At 45.3% G+C, this 24910-nt stretch overlaps 1 protein-coding gene across 1 annotated transcript in view; it reads right to left on the bottom strand.

Moving 5' to 3' along the window:
• The window catches only part of LOC122924900 (gastrula zinc finger protein XlCGF57.1-like), a 43935-nt gene extending 19810 nt beyond the window's left edge, over nt 1-24125 (bottom strand). The window contains exons 1-6 of the mRNA XM_044276439.1: nt 24084-24125; nt 17664-17793; nt 15167-15334; nt 14960-15083; nt 14818-14882; nt 11244-11346 (exon numbers count right to left, since the gene is read on the bottom strand). Of these exons, the coding sequence (XP_044132374.1) occupies nt 11244-11346; nt 14818-14882; nt 14960-15083; nt 15167-15334; nt 17664-17738 (535 nt within the window). The 5' untranslated portion in view covers nt 17739-17793; nt 24084-24125. The remainder of the gene's footprint in view (nt 1-11243; nt 11347-14817; nt 14883-14959; nt 15084-15166; nt 15335-17663; nt 17794-24083) is intronic.
• Nucleotides 24126-24910: the final 785 nt, after the last annotated feature.

Genomic DNA, 24910 nt, shown 5'->3' with positions numbered 1-24910 from the left:
ACCCTTCATAGTTGAGGTTGATGCTTCTGAGGTGGGTGTGGGGGCGGTCTTGTCTCAGGGTTCCTCTCCTGCCAAATGGCGACCGTGTGCCTTTTTCTCGAAAAAACTCTCCTCCGCAGACAGAAATTACGATGTGGGAGATAGGAAATTGTTGGCCATCAAGTTGGCTTTTGAGGAATGGCGCCATTGGCTAGAGGGAGCCAGACACCCTATTACCGTATTTACTGACCATAAAAATCTGGCCTACTTGGAGTCAGCCAAGCGTCTGAACCAGAGATAGGCCAGATGGTCTTTGTTCTTTTCTAGGTTTAATTTTGTTGTCACGTTCCGCCCTGGAGTTAAGAATGTGAAGGCAGATGCCCTGTCACGTTGTTTTCCGGGAGGCAGGAATTTTGAAGACCCGGGTCCCATTTTGGCTGAAGGTGTGGTGGTCTCTGCTCTTTTGTCTGAATTGGAGGCAGAGGTGCAGGCAGCCCAGTCAGAGGCTCCTGATCTTTGTCCTCCTGGGAGGTTGTTTGTGCCTCTCGCTTTAAGACACAAGATTTTTAAGGAACACCACGATACGGTCCTTGCTGGGCACCCGGGGGCAAGAGCCACACTGGATCTCATCGCTCAGAGATTCTGGTGGCCTGCGCTTCGTAAGTCGGTTGAGGGTTTTGTGGCAGCCTGCGAGACTTGGGCTCGTGCCAAAGTCCCTCATTCACGGCCATCAGGTCCTCTCCTTCCCTTACCCATTCCTTCCCGTCCTTGGACACATCTGTCCATGGACTTCATAACGGACCTGCCTCGTACCTCGGGGAAGACTGTGATTCTGGTGGTGGTGGACCGTTTTAGCAAAATGGTGCATTTCATCCCTTTTCCTGGTTTGCTCAATGCTAAGACGCTGGCGCAGGCATTTATTGATCACATTGTCAAATTGCATGGTATTCCTTCAGACATAGTCTCTGATAGGGGCACGCAGTTTGTTTCCAGATTCTGGAAGGCTTTCTGTTCTCGCTTGGGGGTTCGGTTGTCATTCTCTTCTGCTTTCCACCCGCAGTCGAATGGCCAGACAGAGCGCGTCAATCAGAATCTGGAGACATATCTGCGCTGTTTTGTGGCGGAGAATCAAGAGGATTGGTGTTCTTTTTTGTCCCTTGCTGAGTTTGCTTTAAATAACCGTCGTCAGGAGTCCTCTGATAAGTCACCATTTTTTAGTGCATATGGGTTTCATCCGCAGTTTGGGACTTTCTCGGGAGAGGGGTCTTCTGGTTTACCTGATGAGGACAGATTCTCCTCGTCTTTGTCATCTATTTGGCAAAAGATTCAGGATAATCTAAAGAGCATGAGTGAGAGATATAAGCGTGTGGCAGATAAGAGACGTGTGCTTGGTCCGGACCTGAATGTTGGTGATCTGGTGTGGTTGTCTACCAAGAGTATCAAATTGAAGGTTCCCTCCTGGAAGTTGGGTCCTAGGTTTATTGGGCCTTACAAAATCCTGTCTGTCATCAATCCTGTTGCCTACCGTCTTGATCTTCCTCAGACTTGGAAGATCCATAATGTTTTTCATAAGTCCTTATTGAAACCTTATGTTCAACCCATTGTACCCTCGCCTTTGCCTCCTCCTCCTGGTTATGGTTGATGGGAATCTTGAATTTCAGGTCTCTAGGATTGTGGATTCTCGTCTTGTCCGTGGTTCTCTTCAGTACCTTGTTCATTGGGAGGGTTATGGTCCTGAGGAGAGGATGTGGGTCCCAGTGATGGACATTAAGGCCTCTCGTCTCATCAGGGCTTTCCATAGGTCCCATCCTGAGAAGGTGGGTTCTGAGTGTCCGGAGTCCACTCGTAGAGGGAGGGGTACTGTCACAACCAGACAGCTGAGAAGCTCTGACAGAGGCCTTTCAGAACCTCCTCCTTGAGTTTTCTTTGTTGTGGTATTCAGTTCCTCATCTCGTTAGCCTCTCTCAGCTGTCATGTAGTTGGACTGATTGCTTCCCTTTAAATTCCTCCCCATAATGCTTTACTGGGCGGCTTATACTTCTTCCTGGAGTGTGTGTGCATGCTGATCCTATTTCCCAGTCTGCTACTAAGTTAAGTGCTGTACATTTATCTGTTATTTTCTGTTTGCTGGATCCCAGGTGACCTTGACTCCCTCCGTGTCTGGTGTAGGGAGCCGGTGGTCGTGTCCCCTCACTATTGTAGGGTGTTCAGGTGTTATATAGTCGAGGTATGTGGATATGCAACCATCCACCTTTGGGATTTTTGCATAGGCTGAGCAGCCAGGGAAAGTGCCAGCTCTTGTGCAGGGGTCTCCCTTTTGGTTCCTTAGCTTTGGATCCAGTGAGTCATATATGCATGTTGCATTGTCTTGTTTCCTGTACACCGTCCGTGACATGCTGCCAATCTGCACTTCTACAGGGTAGGCTATGGAAAGAATCAGTCTCCTTCTCCCTCTGGCAGCAGATACTTCTTACTCCTGCAGAAGGAGTCTTGTCAGTCACACTTCTATGTACTGCGGAGGCCCTGTACTGCAGCTGCCTGTACAGTAAGTGTGAGGAACTTACCTAGCCATAATCATGTAGTGCCATCGCTCTGGTCTGTGCAGTGGTGCAGGGGAGATCATGAGTGGCACGTGCACCAATCACACAGCTGTTTCCAGAAGGTTGCCATACCGACCAGCAAAGCTCTGGCTGATTGGCCTATCAGAGAGAAGGGAAGCCGGGCCAATCAGGGCTCTCGCTCAGCATCCAATCAGAAGGCAGGGAGGGACATTTAAATCAGGTTGTGCCCTTGCCTGTGATATCGTGTCCTGACTCCTGTGCTACTGAGCTCCTACATTAGAACTCCTGTTCAGCTGACCTTGGCTTGTTTCTGGATTACCCCTTAATCTTAATTCAGTTTCTACTGATTCTTCTAGTAAACTGTCCTTGGCTTGTCTTCGGGTTAACCATTTGTCAGCTGATCTGGCCGATTCTGTCTCTCCTGGCTTTGACCCAGCTTGCTGATTACTTTTCTGTTCTAGTAGGTCTTCTACTAGCAGCGAGTGAATGAGTAGAAGATGTGTCTTCTCTGCTTGACACAGTGGCTAGCAGGGTGGATAAAAATCAATGATTTTTTAAAAATATTTATATAAAATGCTTTTTGAGGAAAATATATTACCATCCAAAGGTTATTTCATCATGAAATAAAGATTTGTTTTTTAATTATGTAGAATAAGGCTGTACGGGACTCCCATATTGTTGAATGGATTAGGCAGTGGCTGAGGGACAGACAACAGAGGGTTGTAGTCAATGGAGTATATTCAGACCAGGGTCTTGTTACCAGTGGGGTACCTCAGGGATCTGTTCTGGGACCCATATTGTTTAATATCTTTATCAGCGACATTGCAGAAGGCCTCGATGGTAAGGTGGGTCTTTTTGCTGATGACACAAAGATCTGTAACAGGGTTGATGTTCCTGGAGGGATACACCAAATGGAAAAGGACTTAGGAAAACTAGAGGAATGGTCAAAAATCTGGCAACTAAAATGTAATGTTGATAAGTGCAAGATAATGCACCTGGGGCGTAAAAACCCAAGAGCAGAATATACAATCAGTGATACAGTCCTAACCTCAGTGTCTGAGGAAAGGGGTTTAGGGGTCATTATTTCAGAAGACTTAAAGGTAGGCAGACCATGTCCTAGAGCAGCAGGAGATGCTAGCAGAATGCTGGGTGTATAGGGAGAGGCATTACCAGTAGACAGAGGGGGGCGCTCATGCCGCTCTACAGAGCACTAGTGAGACCTCATCTGGAGTATTGTGCGCAGTACTGGAGACCATATCTCCAGAAGGATATAGATACTCTAGAGAGAGTTCAGAGAAGAGCTACTAAACTGGGCCATGGATTGCAGGATAAAACTTACCAGGAAAGATTAAAGGACCGTAACATGTAGAGCTTGGAAGAAAGACGAGACGGAGGGGAGATGAGAGAGACGGCTAAATACATAAAGGGAATCAACAAGGGAAAAGAGGAGAGAAGATTTACAAGAAGAAAAACTGCTACAAGAGGACATAGTGTTACATTAGAGGGGCAAAGGGTTAACAGTAATATCAGGAAGTATTACTTTACTGAGAGAGTAGTGGATGCATGGAATAGCCTTCCTGCAGAAGTGGCAGCTGCAAATACAGTGGAGGAGGTTTTTTTTTTTTTTTTTAAGCTTTATAAATCTTCTATTTATTTCCATGTTATTTCATTTAGCAGCATTGTCTTTCCTGGAAGGTTCACTTTGATATTTAGCATATTTTTGTGGCTTTTCCATGTATATTCTTTCAGGGCAAGGTTATCAAAATTTCATGACATAATTAGTTGCTAAAACCTAGTAAATTACCCCTGATGACTGTTCAAGAGCTTTTTCTTAGTAGCCAAATATCAAATGCTGCTACCTCTGGATGCAGCATTTTTTTTTTCTTTTTTTTTCCTTTTTTTTTTTATTGGGAAAACTACAAAACATTTACAGTAAAGAAAACAGTTTTTACAATCTCTCAGTTCCTAGTGACCCAACTATTTATAAATAGATGTGATTATAAATATATTCAGCTAATCTTTTCATAGCATTTAGAAAACCCTCCCCCCCCCTCCCCCCCCAATTTGTGGTGCGTCAAAGTAGGACCCCTGTACATAATACAACCTGACCTCAGCTAGTCAGACCTCCAACCATTCCATATCCTACTCCACTGATATTCAATTTCCCTCCGTCTGTATATTATTTTCTCGTAGTTCTTTACCTTATCAATTAATTTTGACCATGTATTTATATCTGGAATGGATCGGGCAAACCAGGTCCGACTAATCAGAACTCTAGCCAGCATCAGTATTCTACTCAGGAAGATCTTTTGGTACTTATGATTTTTTAGTTTGGAAAAATCATTAAGAACAAATACTTGTGGTTCAAAGGGAATTCTAATTTTTAGTTTACACACAATATAATTATTGATACCATTCCAATAATTTATAAGTTTTGGACAGGTCCATATCATATGGAAAAAATCCGCTCCCACAGTATCACATTTGGGACAATTGGACGTAGCTCTTAACCCACATTTATTCATCCAAAGGGGAGTGATATATAATCTATGACAAATATAGAATTGTATTAGAACATGGTTAAAGTTCTGGGACAATAAAGATAAATTCCCAAAAATATTCTCCCACCCTTCTCCCTGTAAATTCGGACAGTCCACCTCCCACGCTCTTTGTCCTGGTGAATGTATATCACTAAACCGTGCCTTAACTAATAACTTATATATATTTGAAATTTTTATTCTAGAAAGTGTGCCCCCCACCCAATCATTCAGAAAGGATAAATTATCTATATCCAACAGCCGCTTATCATCCAGACTGGATAGTACAGATCTCAGTTGAAAGTACCTGAACCATGAAAGATTTTTTATATTATGTGCCATTTCTATATAAGGTTTAATTTCTCTATTTTTAACTACCTGTGAAATATATAAAATTTTGTTCTTCTGCCAAAATTTGTCGGCTGCAATTTCATTCAGCCTTTGTAAATATAAATTGTGCCAAAGAGGCGTAAATGTGAGTGAACCCTTAACCTTCAACCATGTCCTAATTGTAGCCCACACTCTAAGGAGTAATTTTATAGTCTCTCTATAGCCTTGCTCATAACTCTTCAATAAACCAGATTCCAACAAAGTAAAGATGTTATTGTGAGCATAGCTAGCTACCAACTTCCCCAACAATGCACTGTTCTCTATTTCATAGCACTTCAATAACTGGGCTGCAATAAAATACCCCTTAAAATAGGGGAGATTTAAACCCCCGCAATCCACTGATTTATACAAATATTCCAACTTAATTCGCACTCGCTTTCTTCCCCATATTAGGTCATTTATTATTCTTTCCATAAGTTTAAAATATTTGTCTTGTATCCAAATAGGTGTATTCCTGAGCACATAAAGAAATTGTGGTAATATCACCATTTTAACCAGGGAAACTCGATCAGCTCTAGATAGGGGAAGTTTCAACCAGATCCCTATTATAGCTCTAATCTTTACCTGATGGGGATCAAATTAAGTTCTACAAAGTTTTCAACCCTAGATGATATAGTCAAACCCAAATATTGAAAAGTATCAACAATATCCAACTGAGTAACAGGGACCTCTTTCTGTGGCAGGGGGTCTATCGGGAGCAGACTAGTCTTGGCCCAGTTTATAAGAAGACCAGACACCTCACCAAATACTTTAACCATTTGAATAATCCTAGGGAGAGTAGTTTCCGTATGGTCTATAAAAAACAGAACATCATCTGCGTATAATGAGATGCGATCTTGTATTCCTAGCGTACCAATCCTTTGACCTGATCGTCGTGCCTGATGGCCATCGCAAGGGGTTCAATATATATATCGAATAGTAAGGGAGATAATGGGCAACCCTGACGGGTGCCTCTGTTTAACTCAATACTACTACTCAAAATTCCATTAAGACTCAATTTAGCCCTTGGAGATCCATACAATACCCTAAGAGTGCGTATAAACCTTTCTCCAAAGCCCATCCTAGCAAGAACCTTCCAAAGGAAACGCCACTCCACCCTGTCAAAGGCCTTAGAGGCATCCAATGACAGGATGGAGCGGGCGGTCCCCCCAGGGGCCTGGATATTTGAAAAGAGCCGATGTAAATTATGATGTGTGCCCTTATTTTTAATAAAACCACTCTGATCCGGATGGATTATGGAGGAGACGACCCCAGAAAGCCTTGTAGCAAGGACCCTCGCCAAAAGCTTTACATCTGCATTAAGCAGTGAAATTGGTCTATAGGATTCTAAATCTAGAGGGTCCTTGCCTTTTTTTGGAATGAGTATCACTGTAGCCTCCATCATTGAATCTGGCAGCATCCCATCCTCCATTGATTTGGCAAAAACCTCCAATAGTCTAGGAAGAATACAATCCCCGTATTTACTATAGAATTCATATGGAAGCCCGTCTGAACCAGGAGTAGAATTAGCTGAACATAATTTAATAGCTCCCTCAAGTTCATGAAGTGAGACCTCCAGTTCTAATGCCTTCTTTTGCATCTCAGTGATAGATGAAAAGTTGATCCTATCTAGATAGAGATCTATCTTATCATCTGTAATATTAGAATCAGCCTTATACAAATCTAGAAAATAATCAACAAAGGCCTTCTCCACCGGACCCTGTCCAGAAACTATCCTACCATCCCTCATTCGAACCTTGTCTAAATATTTTTTGGGTTGTTGATTGGAGATTACTCGGGAGAGGAGTCTACCGGGTCGCCCAGACTCTGAAAAGTATTTTTGCCCTTTAAAAAAGAGATTCTGTTGAGCTTTATCCAGTAGAAAATTAGCATATATTTGTGTGGCTTTTTGCATATTTTCCCTATTATTCTCCGTCTTATTTATATGGAAGGATTCTGTCGCTGACACTACATGTTTTTCTAGATTTTTCTGTGTTTTTCCATATTCCCTTCTAAGATTCGTGATATTGCTAACCATCAATCCCCTCATGTACGCCTTAAAGGTATCCCATACCACTTGAATTTTTGCTGAGCCGTAGTTAATATCCCAGAATCGGCCTATATCATTTCGAATTATTTCATGTGTCTTTATAACTGATAACCAGTAGGGGTTTAGTCTAAAGGGAGGTCTTAGTGTATATCTTTCCGGAGACAAGCATAATTCTAGTACTAACGGGGAATGGTCGGATATTGACCTTGTTTCATATTTCATTCGTTTTATCAATTTCACATATTTACTATTTATCAATACAAGGTCTATTCTGGACAACGATTTACCTGCTTTACTAAAGCATGAAAAAACCCTTTTCCCCTGTCCCAGATATTCCCAAGCGTCCTCAAATCCAGCCTCCAGGCAAAACCGTGCGAGGGGAGACCCCTGGACCGGACTGTCACTCTTAGCACTCATAGAGACCCTATCACGTAGAGGATCGATGACACAGTTAAAATCGCCAATAATCAGTGTTGGACATTCTGGCCATTTATCCATAAATAATAAAAGAGAATTAAGAACCAAAAAAGAAAATGGCGGAGGGATATAGACAAAAGCCAAAATACATAACTCTCCCCCTAACCTGCAATATAAAAAAATAAATCTCCCCTGTTGGTCGACAGAGGATGCCTCACAAACGAAGTCAATAAGTCTGTGTATCAACACCGTAACACCTCTCGAGTAGTTGGAGAGGGTAGAATGATACCTATGCACAGCCCATCCCCTGTCGACCATTCTAGTGGTCTCCTCAGTGAGATGGGTCTCTAACAGGCATACTATTGCTGGTAAATGGGCCTGAGTCAGGTCGAAAACCGCTTGTCTCTTACCTCTTTCCCCCAAACCCCGTACATTCCAAGCAAAAATTCTGATCATCGTCATCAACAATGATTAAATAGGGGACCAGGAGAGAGGGAAAGAGGAAAAAACAAGAAGAAAAAAAATTAGTAAACCAAAAAAAGGGGAACCACATCCACTTTGACGCACCACAACCCAACCCCCCCCCCCTCACCCCCCTCCCACAAACAATCCACCACATATGGTAGTAGATTTCTTTCCTAAGACCAACCCCCGACCCTCCCCCCACTCAGCCACCCCCACACCGCCAATAAGAAGCAAAGAAAACTACATTTAGGGGTATAAGCCCCTTATAATACTAATTATTCCCGCCAGATCATAACCCAGTTATATCATCGATTGTTTCGATCAAGCCAATCCGCGGCTTCTTCTGCGGTGTCAAAAAAAAGGGTTTTATCATCAAAAACAATCCGCAATTTGGCCGGGAATATAAGAGAATATTTAATATCCCTTTCTCTTAGCTTCTTTTTAACAGTCATAAATGTGCGTCTCTCTTCTTGTATTTCTTTCGAAAAATCAGGAAAAAAGGCCAGTCTAATCCCATTGTACACAACCGGTGAGGATTCCCTCGCCCTTCTCAGGAGGACATCTCTGTCCCCTGTAGTCAGTATCTTAGCCAGGATTGTCCGAGGTTGTCTCCCTGGAATTGGTTTTCCTCCTGGGACCCGATGAGCTCTTTCAATCATGAAAAGAGAAGAAAATGACTCTTTACCAAAGTTCTCAAGAATTAATTTCTGTATGAATTGGGTTGGATTTTTCTCTTCCACACCCTCTGGAATCCCTATTATTCTCACGTTGTATCTTCGTGACCTATCCTCCAGGTCCACTACCTTTTTCTTCAAGAGATTATATTCCACTTTAAGTGTAGAAAGTTCCGTATTTATTTTTTTGGATTCATTCTGTATAAGGGTGACGGAGTTTTCAAGGGTGTTAACTCTGTCTCGCATTTTGGACAAATCATCTTTTATTGATCCCACATCAACTTGAATAAATCCAAGTTGGGTTGTGACCGCCTGTATTAAATCCCCGTTCTGTTTAACCGCTAGGAGTATTTCTTCCAGCGGGGAGGAGTTATCATTAGGGATTGCTTCCCCCATTATGCCGTCTTCCTCTTCAGGGTATCTAATGCCTTTTTGTATTTCTGGCTCAGTTACCTCTGGTTCATAATTAATTTTTGCAAAAAAATCCTTTTGTCCGCCCCTCGTATTGACCCTTGGAGACTTCAGAAACTGATCCAGTTTTGTTGGTTCAGCAGTTTGGACCCGTGTTTTCTGACTTGATAGATCAGTCGAACGCCTAGGGGCTTTTGGGACCATATCTTATTTCTCTTTATTCTACTATATTTATTTTTTAATTTTTATTTTCTTTTGCTGTCTTTTTTTTTTTTTTAAATATCTTTATTTGGTTTTTTTCTTTTTGTTTTTCCCCTTATTCCGCTTATTCCGCCTCCTCCTCTCCTTTGGGTATATATCTTTTCTTCTTTGCTCTCCTTTTCTTTTTTTTTTTTTTGTTCCTTTTATTTTTCTTTTCTTTTACCTTGTCCCCCTTCCCCCTTTTTTTTTTTTTAATATAGTGTCTTCTTAGTTCTGTTTTTCTTCTCCTTTTTTTTTTTTTTGTCTCCTCCCCCTTTTTTTTTTTTTTTTTTGTGTCCACTCTTCTTTATACTCTTTCTCCTCTTTTTTTTTCCCCCCTTTTCTTCTCCACTTTATACTTTAAACTCTATAGTTTCAGTTTGTTATACTCATATGCAACTTGGCAATCTCCAGTCAAGATTAACTGGGATCAGCAGACATGGAAGATTAGTCACTATAACATCAAAAAAGGAGGCATAACGAAACGGAGAAAGAAGCTTATCGTCTTCTCCTACAAACCATCAGGTATGGGGAACACAGAGGTTACTCACTGACACCAAAGGGGGGGGTAGCAGATTTACAGGAACCGGAGGCACATTCCACAAGGGTAAGGGAGAAGAAGCTCCAGACAGCAGACTGCACACACCGACACGGAGGGCAAGACAGGAGGCAGGAACAGCAGGAGCAGCAAAATCGGGAACGGCAGGATCGGGAAAGAGCCGGAGGCAGCCCCCACATCCGAACCCAGCAAACGATATCTGCAGCGTGAGGATAACGAAACCAGGGGTCACCAGCGCTAATCGGATGGTCAGACGGTCACAGAGAGGGTGCAGGGAGGATTCAACACGAAGACGCCAACATAATCAAAGCAGCGAGGTAGCGGCGTGGTAGCTGAGCAGCAGGGAAAGCCGGGGGCGCGACGTCCACTACGTCGTCACGTCATCACGTCATCACCCTGGATGCAGCAGTGGAGGAGGTTAAGCCTGCATGGGATAGGCATAAGGCTATCCTTCATATAAGATAGGGCCGGGGGCTATCCATAGTATTCAGTATATGGGGCAGACTAGATGGGCCACATGGTTCTTATCTGCCGACACATTCTATGTTTCTATATGTGTAATTTTTTTGGTAAATAAATTCCATTAATCCATTCACAATGTCCTGCTCTTCCAGAGGATTTTGTAAGATTATTGGGCAGTTTCTCTGCCTACAAGATATTATCACAGATGCTTGGTTTACTTTTGCAGTTCTCAAAACTGAATTTGACTCAGCAGAGATCACAGGCCTCGTCTTCACAGCAAAAATGTTATAACATGAACAGAGTTGAGAAAAATACCTTAATCTTAACTTCTACAAACCTATGAATGCAGAATCAACCGAATCAAACTGATAGGAAAAGCTGTTATTCTAAAAATCTTCATCTACTTGAATATTATCAGTTATACCAGAAGAATTAGTCTTTATGTAGAAAACTAGGATTTAAATCGAGCCTTACTGACTAGTGATTTAAATCAAATCCAGCCTGGTGGTTATCGCTCACCTGGGTGGCTGTCTGTAGGGATGTCCCCCTTGCACTGGTCATCAGGCCTCATATTGGACTCTGCAGCACGGATATTGTTCTCATCTTTATGAACTTTCAGTAGCTGTGAAACAAATTATGTAAAAGTCACAGAACACGGAGGTCAACCTTTAAAAACATCCTGACCCTGAGCTGAGCGATCACATAAGCCCTGTGACCTGATCCCGCTCCCTTTTTCCCATTCCAGCTGCTCGGTGAGAGGTGAACAGGCCGACTAGCAGAGCCTCCCCAGGACACCTCGTACTCCTCTACAGGTCCTGAGCGGTCCATGCTTGGCTGTGGTTCTGTCAGCGACTGCAGAGGTGCAGGGGGTTTTGGCATTGGTGGTCCATGTGGTATGTAGAACCTGCTCGGGTAATAATCTGCAGTGCAGATACAAAACAAGTCAAAGGTGCGGCTTTTATTTCGCCAGCGTGTAACAGGGATACAAATGGATGAATCCACCTGCAATGAGCATGCTGCCGTCCCTGCCAGCTTTACTCGCTTCCCTTGTAGACTGGAAGCTCTGGCGGCTCTCTCCGCTCTGTACCAGTCTGCCAATAGTTTGCTTGGTGTAAATAAGGTATTAGGTTTGTGTAACCGCTCTCGATGTACAGCACCATGGAATTAATGCCGTAATGAAACCCCTTTACAGTTACCGCTCCGCTGCTGCGGTTCATCGCTGACACTGATACGGTAGCGGTACCGCCCATGTTGAACACCAGTAATGTACCTGCTAGTGATATACCACCTCATATGTATATTTAGGGTATGCCAAACTGACGTGCCGATTGATGCACCCTATGCCGCCAGGACACGTCAGTGAGGTATTGAGTAATATGTGAGTGAAAAGCCCTGCATGTCCATGCTATGTATGACACGTACACTGGGAGTGGTGACATCACAGGAGGCCTATAAAACAGGGATGATGCCCTTGTCAGTCATATAGCTTTATACCGGATGTCACATACACTGACGAGCTAAAGGGTAACAATGCTTAGAACTTCTGACTTTCAGGCTCCATATCTCACCATCCACTACAGCTTCAGACGTGAGACTCCCATCATTTTATAGACAGTCGTCTCAGCTATCTCATACATACATTGGACTTGTAGCTATTCAGCATATGGTTAGTTCTGCAGATTCTTCTCATGTTACTGCATTGTTACTGTTCTGCTCCTGGTGGTGGAACAATCTCTTTCTTCTTGTAAACTACAAATTGCACCCTGTCCTCACATAGCTCAGTGCCTTATAAGGTTGATTCCCAAGTGAAAGGTCACTGGTTCGAACCCAGGAGCCACCATGAAGAAGATTTCCCAAGAAAAGAGAAACAGCATCATCCAGCTCATTGCTAGCGGTATCTCAGCCAAGAAAACCACCTGCATCATGTGAGGCCATGAGAGTTGGAAGAATATGGAATGAAGTCCGTCTATCCATTCCAAAGCCAAGAGGTGGACGTCCAGGCAAAATATCGGAGTCGACAAGTGAGCTCATCACAAGGTCTATCAGTTCTGGTAGTGGAGGCGGCTCGTATGCTTCATTATAGTAAGATCACTGATGTCCATGCAAGCACCGTGTGATGTGCATTACACAAGTCTGGAAAAAGGTGTGAAGAAGTATGAAAAAGGTGAAGAAGCCTCGATGGGAACCTTATGGGTTCAAAGGGGTCTGGAAGAAACAAGGGATAAGTGGCTAACGGATTGAGAAATTGAAGGAACTGTCAAGTCGGGAGGAGAAAACCTGATGATATGGGGTTGTTTAACAGCCAAATGGTTCCATGACAATGAAGTAGAGGAGCTGGATCAGCCACCACAGACCAGACCTGAACCCAATCCAACACTTAGAGTTGAAGAAAAAGCTGTATTCATAGCCAAGTGAGGCGACCAGTGTGCACCAACATTGGGAACGTGTGGAAGAGATCACGGAACAGATTTTGGTCGAGACATGCTTGAATCTGATGGAGAGCATGCCCAGAAAGATGGATCTACAAAATACTAAAAAAAAAAAAAATTTGAATTTTAGGAGCAAAACAGTAACAATGCAGTTACATGAGAAGAATCTGAGAACTAATCTTATGCTAAATAGCTGCAAGTCCAATGTATGTATGAGATGGCTGAGATGACTGTCTATAAAATGATGGGAGTCTCCCGTCCGAAGCTGTAATGGATGGTGAGATATGGGGCCTGAAAGTCAGAAGTTCTAAACATTATTACCCTTTTGCTAAAAAATGACATATGGTCATCAGGTTCAACCAAGGGATGTTATTGGGCTCTGTCAATATGGCGCTGTTGTAAGATGCACTGTATTACACTGCAAAATGTCGACCAGTAAGTGGTTAGTGGCCATACACACTGCAACCTTGGGCGGAGTCAGAGATCAGTGTAAGGGTTAACCCTATGGCATCCCCATGCTATGTAGCAGATTAATGAGGCCATGATTACCTTGTAGTGGAAACAAACTGATGAGAGAGCGTTTTGAGATATGTCACAGCCACTGGAATACAGAGGACCGGTCACACACTACGTAGTAGTTAGCTAGCAAGTAGAGGTAAGTGGAGCTCTTCACTTCTTCAGGGCTTACTTAGGGGCGGTGAAGCAGTAACACCTGCAGCAGTAGACGAGTGTTCATTAGGGGCAGACGACTTCCACTTCCTAGCATCTGGTGAGTGTTCAGTGGACCTGTGGTAACCAGGCCAGGAGGAACAGTCCAGTCAGCTTGGGAAATGGCATGGTTTCTGTTGAAAGGAGGCGTGACCTAAGATTCACCATTTTGGGCTAAAACTGCACCACAGCTCTACCGTAAAATTCTGTCTGAATGTGTAACCAATAGTTGGCATAGAGTTAGACAGAAGTGCCTGTCCTGCACCAGATTCATCATCCAGTCTGAGCCTTTGTGCTGCAGGTCTATACAGCCAGGCTTAGTAAATCTTCCCCTGTGCGCTTCCCAAGCCTGTCTCCTCTAACCAAGCCTGTGCCCTCAAAGAGAGACTGTTGTACCCACTGAGCCCACACCCTCTTCTGAGAGCTACCAACATCTGCTGCAAATGTGCCACTGATTCCTTTCATCAGCCTTGAGTGGGGAGCGACTTACACCACTCACAAGCCACAAAGATCATGGGTAAGGTCTGACCCCTTACAAGACTCCCTCAGGACTCGCAGAATCAGTCTAGGGAATCTGTGTGTGGTCCTCCTGCCTCGATATGGACAATAGAAGGACACACCAAAGGGTAGGAATCTGAGAACAATTGTAGGATAAAGGGTAATGAGGACTTTTACTACTGCTCGGTCAACAGTGCTGATAACGTTCACTGGCAGGCATAACTGACAGCAATCTGTAGGGTAGGACCTGATCATAATAGCGGGAAAAACTCAGCAAGACAACCAAAACCAACATGCCAGGAGTCGTTATCGGAGCCAAGCTGCACATCTTCTAGAGGCCGGATGAAGGGATGGCAGCTCAGTGACCACATCAGATGCATGCCACACGTGTACTCATCATGGACAGACATGATCTTCTACAGATCACAGGGAATATTTCTGATACTTTCTCTCCATACCTGATGATCCTGAGGAAGGCGAGGACTAGGACGACTCTCTGGGGTTCTTCTCTTACTAAAAATAACTGTAGGAGACACTAAATGAAATCATCCTTCAAATACAAATAATACAGAAAGATGTGCACTTAGCCATATCCATTACCTGGAGATGTGAGGGGCTGGTCCTCCTCCATCATGGCCTCCTTGTACAGATCCCCGTGTCCTTCTATAAACTCCCACTCCTCCATGGAGAAATAGACAGTGACATCCTGACACCTTATAGGAACCTGACAACACAATGACACCGTCATCACCCAGACCCCTCCAGTGCTGTTACTGGAGAATTTCCCAGCATTCCCAGCAGTGTCACCTCTCCAGTCAGCAGCTCCATCATCTTGTGGGTGAGTTCTAGGATCTTCTGCTCATGTATCAGGGGGTGAGGGGGAGGCTCTGTGATGGGGCGTAGGGTTCTACCACAAGATTCAACCAAAGGGGTCTGACAGTGCTCACTGGATGTCTTCTTCACAACTGTATAATCCTATGTATGAGGAGACAATAATAAATATCACTACATACATGCACAGAACCTCTCCAGTCTCATCTAATGATGTAATGTGACATCATCAGAACCTCTCCTCTCCAGTCTCATCATCTGGTATTACTATAATGATGTAATGTGACATCATCAGAACCTCTCTCCTCTCCGGTCACATCATCTGTTATTACCATAGACAATGATGTAATGTGACATCATCAGAACCTCTCACCTCTCCAGTCTCATCACCTGTTATTACTATAGATAATGGTGTAATGTGACATCATCAGAACCTCTCACCTCTCCAGTCACATCATCTGTTATTACTATAGATAATGATGTAATGTGACATCATCAGAACCTCTCTCCTCTCCGGTCACATCATCTGTTATTACCATAGACAATGATGTAATGTGACATCATCAGAACCTCTCCTCTCCGGTCACATCATCTGTTATTACCATAGACAATGATGTAATGTGACATCATCAGAACCTCTCACCTCTCCAGTCTCATCACCTGTTATTACTATAGATAATGGTGTAATGTGACATCATCAGAACCTCTCACCTCTCCAGTCACATCATCTGTTATTACTATAGACAATGATGTAATGTGACATCATCAGAACCTCTCCTCTCCAGTCACATCATCTGGTATTACTATAGATAATGATGTAATGTGACATCATCAGAACCTCTCCTCTCCAGTCACATCATCTGGTATTACTATAGATAATGATGTAATGTGACATCATCAGAACCTCTTCTCTCCAGTCACATCATCTGTTATTACTATAGATAATGATGTAATGTGCTATCATCAGAACCTCTTCTCTCCAATCTCATCACCTGTTATTACTATAGACAATGATGTAATGTGACTGGAGAGGAGAGAGGTTCTGATGATGGCACATTACATCATTATGAAACCAAAGTTGAGTTGTTTGGAAGAAACACACAACACTATGTGTGGAGAAAAAGAGGCACAGCACACCAACCTCAAAACCTCATCCCAACTGTGAGGTATGGTGGTGGGGGCATCATGGTTTGGGGCTGCTCTGCTGCGTCAGGCCCTGGACGGATTGCTATCATCGAAGCAAAAATGAATTCCCAAGTTTATCAAGACATTTTGCAGGAGAACTTAAGGCCATCTGTCCACCAGCTGAAGCTGAACAGAAGATGAGTGCTGCAACAGGACAACGACCCAAAGCATAGAAGTAAATCAACAGCAGAATGGCTTAAACAGAAGAAAATCCGCCTTCTGGAGTGGCCCAGTCAGAGTCCTGACCTCAACCCGATGGAGATGCTGCGGCAGGACCTCAAGAAAGCGATTCCCACCAGACATCCCAAGAATATCGCTGAACTGAAACCGTTCTGTGAAGAGGAACGGTCAAGAATTACTCCTGACCGTTGTGCGCGTCTGATCTGCAACTACAGGGAATGTTTGGTGGAAGTTATTGCTGCCAAAGGAGGTTCAACCAGTTATTAAATCCAAGGGTTCACATACTTTTTCCACCTGCCCTGTGAATGTTTACATGGTGTGTCCAATAAAAACATGGTAACATTTAACTCTTTGTGTGTTATTAGGTTAAGCCGACTGTGATTGTCTATTGTTGTGACTTAGATGAAGATCAGATCACATTTTATGACCAATTTGTGCAGAAATCCATATAATTCCAAAGGGTTCACATACTTTTTCTTGCAACTGTATATGAGTACGGAACGCTAAACTCCTCAATCATCAGGCAACATGTTGAAGAGTAAATCAAGAACTCATTTATTGAAGACAAACTCAGAGTCTATATACAGTTCAAGAAGTCTAACAACATAACTCAATCAAACATGAACAGCAGACAGACCCCCCCAGTGTCTTAATGAAAGAATAGGGAGAGAGGAGACACATGTGATGGGATTATCTCCTGAGTGCATCATAGGGTGATCTACTCCTCTACACCGGAGTCGGCTACTTCTTAATCCTATCACTAACACAATAGAACAAAGGGACAAATAAACTAACGCAATCAGTGGGACTCTCAGTGCAGAGTTAACCCTTTTTGTGTTGTGGGATTCACACCCTGCACCTTTAATGGGCAATAGGAAAGATGTGGCATATAGCTCCACACATAAAGCAGGGCTAATAGTTCCTTGTAACCCCAAGAGGTCTGAGGGGGTCTCCATAGTTCTGGGTCCATAGTCCGTAGGAAGGAGGCTAGCCCTCAGCCCCAGTGACTGTTCAGCCCGTCACAGTGACATCATCAGAATCTCTCCAGTCACATCCTCTGTTATTACCAAAGATAATGATGTAATGTGACATCATCAGAACCTCTCACCTCTCCAGTGAGCCAGAAGATGATCTCTAGGGTGAGATCTAACATTCTCTCCTCCATCTTGTTGGCTGTATCCATCAGGGATATAACCTTCTGCAGCAGATATGGACCACGGGTCCTGTGTACTAGGAACCTGTTTGGAGAGAAGTGGACATGTGAGGAGATATTGCCGTCCTGAGCTTCTATTCTCTCGTGGTATGGACTGGGAGAAGAGTTTTCCGGCAGTTCCTCAAGTTTGTGAGAAGTCGAACCGTCACCAACCTATCCCGGGACCATCGATATCAGGAGTCTGGAGAATCCTCTCAGGTGTTTCTTTCCAGGGACTCTAAACCTGCTGTAAAATCGTTTGTTTTACTAAATCCAGATAATGGAGCGCCTTCCACCCGGCTTTAGCTTTTCTCTTCTCCTGTTATTGGAGACGTCAAATATTCAACTTCATTCGCGGAGTTCACCAGGAGACAAAACTACATTTCCCACTTCACCGCCGGTTACATCCCATCCCCCAACACATTCACAAACTGCCCCTAGATTGTTCATAACCCTTTACCTCCTACCTTGCTTACAACCTGCCCCTCTGCCCCTAGCTCGCTGACAACCTGCCCCTCTGCCCCTAGCTCGCTGACAATCTGCCCCTCTGCTCCCTAGCTCACTGACAACCTGCCCCCTCTCCGCCTAGCTCGCTGACAACCTGCCCCTCTGCCCCCTAGCTCACTAACAACCTGCCCCTCTGCTCCCTAGCTCGCTGACAACCTGCCCCTCTGCCCCCTAGCTCACTGACAACCTGCCCCTCTGCCCCCTAGCTCGCTGACAACCTGCCCCTCTGCTCCCTAGCTCACTGACAACCTGCCCCCTCTCCGCCTAGCTCGCTGACAACCTGCCCCTCTGCCCCCTAGCTCGTTAACAACCTGCCCCTCTGCTCCTTAGCTCGCTGACAACCTGCCCCTCTGCCCCTAGCTCGCTGACAACCTGCCCCTCTGCCCCTAGCTCGCTGACAACCTGCCCCTCTGCTCCCTAGCTCACTGACAACCTGCCCCTCTGCTCCCTAGCTCACTGACAACCTGCCCCCTCTCCGCCTAGCTCGCTGACAACCTGCCCCTCTGCCCCTAGCTCGCTGACAACCTGCCCCTCTGCCCCTAGCTCGCTGACAACCTGCCCCTCTGCCCCTAGCTCGCTGACAACCTGCCCCTCTGCCCCTAGCTCGCTGACAACCTGCCCCTCTGCCCCTAGCTCGCTGACAACCTGCCCCTCTGCCCCTAGCTCGCTGACAACCTGCCCCTAGCTCGCTGACAACCTGCCCCTCTGCCCCTAGCTCGCTGACAACCTGCCCCTAGCTCGCTGACAACCTACCCCTCTGCCCCTAGCTCGCTGACAACCTGCCCCTCTGCCCCTAGCTCGCTGACAACCTGCCCCTCTGCCCCTAGCTCGCTGACAACCTGCCCCTCTGCCCCTAGCTCGCTGACAACCTGCCCCTCTGCCCCTAGCTCGCTGACAACCTGCCCCTCTGCCCCTAGCTCGCTGACAACCTGCCCCTCTGCCCCTAGCTCGCTGACAATCTGCCCCTCTGCTCCCTAGCTCACTGACAACCTGCCCCCTCTCCGCCTAGCTCGCTGACAACCTGCCCCTCTGCCCCCTAGCTCACTAACAACCTGCCCCTCTGCTCCCTAGCTCGCTGACAACCTGCCCCTCTGCCCCCTAGCTCACTGACAACCTGCCCCTCTGCCCCCTAGCTCACTGACAACCTGCCCCTCTGCCCCCTAGCTCACTGACAACCTGCCCCTCTGCTCCCTAGCTTGCTGACAATCTGCCCCTAGCTCGCTCACTTGTTCCAACCTGTACATGGTAGGAGAGATCAGTTGACGCCTCAGCGGGGGCAGGTTCATGTGACCGCTACTGGAATCGGGGACTTTATCATAAGGTGAGTATGTTACAAACCCTACGATAGACGTTAAAGGGGAGCTCCTCTAAGGCAGCTATTTAGTACTCACCTACTCCACCCCCACTGCCTCCACTGTAATCGTACTGACCCGAGAGTGAAGAGAACAGATCAGATTTATCTCATAGGGAACACTGTAAATACAAAACCCATAAAACTATATAAATGTGGTATCACTGTAATCGTACTGACCTGGAGAATGAAGAGAACAGATCAGATTTATCTCATAGGGAACGCTGTAAATACAAAACCCATAAAACTATATAAATGTGGTATCGCTGTAATCGTACTGACCCGAGAGTGAAGGGAACAGGTCAGTTTTATCTCATAGGGAACGCTGTAAAAACAAAACCCATAAAACTATATAAATGTGGTATCACTGTAATCGTACTGACCGGAGAATGAAGAGAACAGGTCAGTTTTTTCTCATAGGGAACACTGTAAATACAAAACCCATAAAACTATATAAATGTGGTATCACTGTAATCGTACTGACCCGGAGAATGAAGAGAGCAGGTCAGTTTTATCTCATAGGGAACACTGTAAAAACAAAACCCATAAAACTATATAAATGTGGTATCACTGTAATCGTACTGACCCGAGAATGAAGGGAACAGGTCAGTTTTATCTCATAGGGAACACTGTAAATACAAAACCCATAAAACTATATAAATGTGGTATCACTGTAATCGTACTGACCCAGAGAATGAAGAGAACAGGTCAGTTTTATCTCATAGGGAACGCTGTAAAAACAAAACCCATAAAACTATATAAATGTGGCATCACTGTAACCGTACTGACCGGAGAATGAAGAGAACAGGTCAGTTTTATCTCATAGGGAACGCTGTAAACAAAACCCATTAAACTATATAAATGTGGTATCTCTGTAATCGTACTGACCCGGAGAATGAAGAGAACAGGTCAGTTTTATCTCATAGGGAACGCTGTAAACAAAACCCATTAAACTATATAAATGTGGTATCTCTGTAATCGTACTGACCCGGAGAGTGAAGAGAACAGGTCAGTTTTATCTCATAGGGAACGCTGTAAAAACAAAACCTATAAACTATATAAATGTGGTATCTCTGTAATCGTACTGACCCGGAGAGTGAAGAGAACAGGTCAGTTTTATCTCATAGGGAACGCTGTAAAAACAAAACCTATAAACTATATAAATGTGGTATCACTGTAATAGTACTGACCCAGAGAATGAAGGGAACAGGTCAGTTTTATCTCATAGGGAACGCTGTAAATACAAAACCCATAAAACTATATAAATGTGGTAGCTCTGTAATCGTACTGACCGGAGAATGAAGAGAACAGGTCAGTTTTATCTCATAGGGAACGCTGTAAATACAAAACCCATAAAACTATATAAATGTGGTATCACTGTAATAGTACTGACCCAGAGAATGAAGGGAACAGGTCAGTTTTATCTCATAGGGAACGCTGTAAAAACAAAACCCATAAAACTATATAAATGTGGTATCACTGTAATCGTACTGACCCGGAGAATGAAGAGAACAGGTCAGTTTTATCTCATAGGGAACGCTGTAAAAACAAAACCCATAAAACTATATAAATGTGGTATCACTGTAATCGTACTGACCCAGAGAATGAAGGGAACAGGTCAGTTTTATCTCATAGGGAACGCTGTAAACAAAACCCATTAAACTATATAAATGTGGTATCTCTGTAATCGTACTGACCCGGAGAATGAAGGGAACAGGTTAGTTTTATCTCATAGGGAACGCTGTAAACACAAAACCCATAAAACGATATAAATGTGGTATCACTGTAATCGTACTGACCCGGAGAGTGAAGAGAACAGGTCAGTTTTATCTCATAGGGAAAGCTGTAAAAACTAAACCCATAAAACTATATAAATGTGGTATCACTGTAATCGTACTGACCGGAGAATGAAGGGAACAGGTCAGTTTTCTCTCATAGGGAACGCTGTAAAAACTAAACCCATAAAACTATATAAATGTGGTATCACTGTAATCGTACTGACCCGGAGAATAAGGGGAACAGGTCAGTCTCATATACCAGGTAGTATACATTAAACAGAGAAATAATACCACAGTGGACTGCAGACACCAGGCGGTATACGGTATACACAGGGCACTGCAGACACCAGGCGGTATACTGTATACACAGGGCACTGCAGACACCAGGCGGTATAATGTATACACAGGGCACTGCAGACACCAGGCGGTATACTGTATACACAGGGCACTCCAGACACCAGGCGGTATACTGTATACACAGGGCACTCCAGACACCAGGCGGTATACGGTTTACAAAGGGCACTGCAGACACTATAGGCGGTATACACAGGGCACTGCAGACACCAGGCGGTATACGGTATACACAGTGCACTGCAGACACCAGGCAGTATACGGTATACACAGTGCATTGTAGACACCAGACAGTATACACAGGGCACTGCAAACACCAGGCAGTATACGGTATACACAGTGCACTGCAGACACCAGGCAGTATACGGTATACACAGTGCATTGTAGACACCAGACAGTATACGGTATACACAGAGCACTGGAAACACCAGGTAGTATACGGTATACACAGAGCACTGCAGACACCGGGCGGTATACCGTATACACAGTGCACTACAGACACCGGGCGGTATACCGTATACACAGTGCACTGCAGACACCAGGCAGTATACGGTATATACTTTGCACTGCAGACACCAGGCAGTATACGGTATATACAGTGCACTGCAGACACCAGGCAGTATACGGTATATACAGTGCACTGCAGACACCAGGCAGTATACGGTATATACAGTGCACTGCAGACACCAGGCAGTATACGGTATACACAGGGCACTGCAGACACCAGGCAGTATACACAGGGCACTGCAGACACCAGGCAGTATATGGTATAAACAGGGCAATGCAGACACCAGGCAGTATACAGAGGGCACTGCAGACACCAGGCGGCATAAGGTATACACAGGACACTGCAGACACCAGGCGGTATACACAGTGCACTGCAGACACCAGGCGGTATACACAGTGCACTGCAGACACCAGGCGGCATACACAGGGAACTGCAGACACCAGGCGGTATACACAGGGCACTGCAGACACTATAGGCGGTATACACAGGGCACTGCAGACACTATAGGCGGTATACACAGGGCACTGCAGACACTATAGGCGGTATACGGTATACACAGGGCACTGCAGACACCAGGCGGTATGCGGTATACACAGGGCACTGCAGACACTATAGGCGGTATACACAGGGCACTGCAGACACTATAGGCGGTATACACAGGGCACTGCAGACACTATAGGCGGTATACGGTATACACAGGGCACTGCAGACACCAGGCGGTATACGGTATACACAGGGCACTGCAGACACCAGGCGGTATACACAGGGCACTGCAGACACCAGGCGGTATACGGTATACACAGGGCACTGCAGACACCAGGCAGCATACGGTATACACAGGGCACTGCAGACACCAGGCGGTATACTGTATACACAGGGCACTGCAGACACCAGGCGGTATACTGTATACACAGGGCACTGCAGACACTATAGGCGGTATACACAGGGCACTGCAGTCACCAGGCGGTATACGGTATACACAGGGCACTGCAGATACCAGGCGGTATACGGTATACACAGGGCACTCCAGACACCAGGCGGTATACGGTATACACAGGGCACTGCAGACACCAGGCTGTATACGGTATACACAGGGCACTGCAGACACCAGGCGGTATACTGTATACACAGGGCAGTGCAGACACCAGGCGGTATACGGTATACACAGGGCACTGCAGACACTATAGGCGGTATACACAGGGCACTGCAGACACCAGGCGGTATACACAGGGCACTGCAGACACCAGGAGGTATGCGGTTTACACAGGGCACTGCAGACACTATAGGCGGTATACGGTATACACAGGGCACTGCAGTCACCAGGCGGTATACGGTATACACAGGGCACTGCAGATACCAGGCGGTATACGGTATACACAGGGCACTCCAGACACCAGGCGGTATACGGTATACACAGGGCACTGCAGACACCAGGCTGTATACGGTATACACAGGGCACTGCAGACACCAGGCTGTATACGGTATACACAGGGCACTGCAGACACCAGGCGGTATACGGTATACACAGGGCACTCCAGACACCAGGCGGTATACGGTATACACAGGGCACTGCAGACACTATAGGCGGTATACTGTATACACAGGGCACTGCAGACACCAGGCGGTATACGGTATACACAGGGCACTGCAGACACCAGGCGGTATACGGTATACACAGGGCACTGCAGACACTATAGGCGGTATAGGGTATTGAGAGGTAATAGAAGAAGTCAGAGGCCAAGAAGTAACCAGCCTCAAAAAGAAGATGTAGAAAATGCAACTGCTTCTATGGTCCAGCCCTGCAGGGGTTAATGAAACCTGTGCCGCCGGTGACCACTCACCACCTCCTCCAGCAGAAGCTAGAGAAGACTTCTTCCCGGTGGGTATGACGTCACAGGAAGAGGCGGGCACTCCGGGTGTAATGGGCGGGGCCTCTCTGAACAAGGAAGAAGGTGCATAGTGTGAAACGCACGGTCACCATGGTGACTGAGGCTGCCAATGTCACATGACCAGGTGACGTATGCTGGAGGGATGAGCGATGTTATTTACATGGGACTGTATGCAGAAGGGATAAGCGATGTTATTTACATGGGACTGTATGCAGGAGGGATGAGCGATGTTATTTACATGGGACTGTATGCTGCAGAGATGAGCGATGTTATTTACGTGGGACTGTATGCAGGAGGGATGAGCGATGTTATTTTCATGGGACTGTATGCAGGAGGGATGAGCGATGTTATTTTCATGGGACTGTATGCTGGAGGGATGAGTGATGTTATTTACATGGGACTGTATGCAGGAGGGATGAGTGATGTTATTTACATGGGACTGTATGCAGGAGGGATGAGTGATGTTATTTACATGGGACTGTATGCTGGAGGGATGAGCGATGTTATTTACATGGGACTGTATGCTGGAGGGATGAGCGATGTTATTTACATGGGACTGTATGCAGGAGGGATGAGCGATGTTATTTACATGGGACTGTATGCTGCAGAGATGAGCGATGTTATTTACATGGGACTGTATGCAGGAGGGATGAGCGATGTTATTTACATGGGACTGTATGCAGAAGGGATGAGCGATGTTATTTACATGGGACTGTATGCAGGAGGGATCATTGATGTTATTTACATGGGACTGTATGCAGGAGGGATGAGTGATGTTA

The sequence above is a fragment of the Bufo gargarizans genome, chromosome 1, assembly GCF_014858855.1.
Source record: "Bufo gargarizans isolate SCDJY-AF-19 chromosome 1, ASM1485885v1, whole genome shotgun sequence".
NCBI classification, from domain to species: domain Eukaryota; kingdom Metazoa; phylum Chordata; class Amphibia; order Anura; family Bufonidae; genus Bufo; species Bufo gargarizans.
The sequence above is the reverse complement of the archived record's forward strand: the minus strand, read 5'-3'. Positions and strand labels throughout refer to the sequence as shown.